Genomic DNA, 2,895 nt, shown 5'->3' with positions numbered 1-2,895 from the left:
GAGAAAGAAACAGAGTATATAAAGGACGCAAAGATCTTGCAACTGGCCGGATACAATTACACAAGAGAAAATGTCTTTTCGACAAGGAAAATTTTGGTAAAATGATGGAATTCCTAGTAGCAATGTAGGAGTAGCAGCAAGGTCAAGGTCAGGCGACGGTGACCTTGGCGCCGACGGCCTCGAGCTGCTTCTTGGCGTCCTCGGCCTCGTCCTTGCCGACGGCCTCCTTGAGCTTCTTGGGGAGGCCCTCGATGAGGTCCTTGGCGTCCTTGAGCGCCAGGTTGGTCAGCGCGCGCACCACCTTGATGGTCGCGATGCGGGCGCTGCTCGGCACCTCCTCGATCACCACGTCGAACTCCGTCTGCTCCGCGGGCGCCTCGGCCTCGGCCGCCGGTCCGGACGGGGCGGCCACGGCGGCGGCGGGCGCGAACGCGGCCGCCGACACGCCCAGGCGCTCCTGCAGGTGGTCCACCAGCCCGCGCGCCTCCTCCAGGGTCAGCCCCGCGATGGCGTCCCCCAGCTCCAGCACCTTCGGGGAGGCCGCGGCGGTTGAGGTGCAAGCGACGGCGACGGAGGGGCGGTGACCGTGGATGGGGAAGAATGGGTGTGGCCGGGGCAGGGAGGTGGTGGCGGGCTTGGCGTGGAGGAGGGAGAGGGCCGAGGAGAGAGCGGTGGAAGCCATTGCCGCCGTGGCGCTGAGTCTTTCTTGATGCTCTGCTCTGCTCTGCGCTCGGAGTTGGAAATGGCAGAGGGGAAGAAAAGAGGCGCGCGAAGATAAGATAAGAAGGTGTGTCATCACGTAGGAAACGAATGTGACGTGCGTTAGCCACGACAGCTGCACATTTCTGACCGTCGGATCGGCAATGGACGGTGATCAGAATGCTTATAGTTTGTTCAAGAATCCATTCATGCAGAAAGAATCGATCCATGCAAAAGGAAGAAGATGACATCCATACATCAATCTAGCATCCCAGCTAATAGCATCCAAAAAAAGAATCTTGCAAGGGTAACTTGCGAGACTGCAATTGATCGACGCCCTGCATATTGTTTGTTCCCTTGGAATGATGGAAGGAATACGGTGAGTGGCAACCAACGTTGGATTGGATTGGATGGATCCTTAGCTTTGCCATGGATGCCGGCAAGGAACAACACAGCATAAATTGCAGAGTTCGCAAGCTCCAATCCTCCCCTTGTACACTAGACCAAACCCAGCTCTCGAGCTCACTCCAAGCATATATATCAACCCAAGCGCGAGAGATTACAAGTACGTGCGCCGCACATCGTCGTCGCCTTCATTCCACCGGTCACCACAGCGAGCATCAGCCGCGATGGCGTCGGCTGGCGAGGGGACGGGCATCATCATCCACGCGCGGCCGCTGCAGGACGCGGCGTCGGCCGGCGGCGGCGGCGGGGGGTCGTACACGGCGGTGTTCGTGGTGCTGGGCGTGATCGCGGCGCTGATCGTCATCTCCTGCCTCGTCGGCCAGGTGTGCACCAAGAGGCACCTGCGCGCGCGCCCGCACAGGGACCGCGTCGCCTACTACGACGACGACCTCGAGGGCGGCGGGTACGGCCACGGCCACGGCGTCGCCAAGATGGAGGCTGCCGCGCCGGCCACGGTGACCGCGGTGGTGCCGGCCGCGGCGTCCGTGGCGTCCGTGGAGATGCGGCAGGTGGCTTGACGGCGCCAGAGAGCGCGGTGCAGGAAGGGAAGCCGGCGTAGCATGGCATGGCATGGAATGATTTGGTTGAGACGCGTGTGTACGTACGCAGTCTTGTTCATGTGAACTCCCGTGTGAATAGAACGTGTCTCCATAGCCACGACTGTAAATATGAAATTTGTTGTGATTGTGATTATATATAGACGTGAAGTACTCCCTTCCTCTAAAAATACTTGTCTCAAACGAATGTATTTCGGTTACAGATTTAAATCCCCAAAAGTGTACAACTAAGGGGGTGTTTGTTTCCAGTGACTTTTTTGTGTAGGGACTAGAAAAAATCCTTCTTAGAAACTTTTTTACCAAACGGGAGGGACTTTTTAGGGACTAAACTAGACATTTGGGACTAAATGGAGAAGACTCTCAAGGAGAGTCTTTTTGGGACTTTTTGGGACTTTTCCAACAATGCCCCTCCATGCACCCATTGGCCCGCCACCCCATGGTGTTATTTGATTGTTATTTTTCTATATACTAGGGGCAACATGGTCATTTAATAACCTCTAGGAAGGGACTAGGGACTTTCTAGTCTCTGGAAACAAACAATGAGGGACTTTTTAAGGACTAGAAACTTTTTAGTTGGAACTAGAAAAAGTCCTAAAACTTATGAACCAAACAGGGCCTAAATTTTAAATTCTTAGTATTGAGGCAGCAGAACTGCAGAAATATACGTATATTGCAGTGGGTCTGGTAGGAGCTAGAATCCTACCTGGTGTAGGGCGTAGGTTGTACGGGAAGGGGGAGGGTTGACGGAGATGCGATCACGGCTACCGCCGGCGGGGCGCCATGGCGCGATGAAGAAGAGGCGGCGGCGGCGCAAGAGGCGGCTAGGGTTAGTTCTCCCGGCTTTCTTCGGGAAGCCGAGCAAATAATGATTGCTTCTTGCTTGATTAGATTGATACATCTCCTCTCCTTATATAGAGAGGTTTACTTGACTCCTAAGCAAACGATCCTAATAATGATAAGATAATTGGGCTAAGCCCCTAATAACGATAAGATAACTTGGGCCATAACCCACTGGGCTAAGCCCCTAATATGTCGGTCATAACACTTCTCCCCGCCTGCACAAACAGCTCGTCCTCGAGCTGTAAGGTTGGCCACCGCGCGACGCTCAAACGGCGGGCGTAGTACATGGCCGTCTGGATATCCTGGGGTCCCCGAAGCTCCACGTCCACGCGGA

The 2,895-nt window shown here is 55.2% G+C and overlaps 1 protein-coding gene across 1 annotated transcript; it reads right to left on the bottom strand.

The window, feature by feature from the left end:
• Positions 1-773, bottom strand: LOC123068809 (50S ribosomal protein L12, chloroplastic). The gene has a single exon (XM_044491476.1). It carries the CDS (start codon positions 680-682, stop codon positions 149-151), a length of 534 nt encoding a protein of 177 aa, XP_044347411.1. The 5' UTR covers positions 683-773; the 3' UTR covers positions 1-148.
• Between the last annotated feature and the right edge of the window lie 2,122 nt (positions 774-2,895).

Source organism: Triticum aestivum, chromosome 1A (genome assembly GCF_018294505.1).
Source record: "Triticum aestivum cultivar Chinese Spring chromosome 1A, IWGSC CS RefSeq v2.1, whole genome shotgun sequence".
Classification (NCBI taxonomy): Eukaryota; Viridiplantae; Streptophyta; class Magnoliopsida; order Poales; family Poaceae; genus Triticum; species Triticum aestivum.
Note: the sequence above shows the minus strand (reverse complement) of the source record. Positions and strands in the feature narration are given on the sequence as shown.

What these genes read in the sequence shown, in the direction of transcription:
- LOC123068809 (XM_044491476.1), bottom strand. Translation starts at nt 682, where the DNA reads ATGGCTTCCACCGCTCTCTCCTCGGCCCTCTCCCTCCTCCACGCCAAG.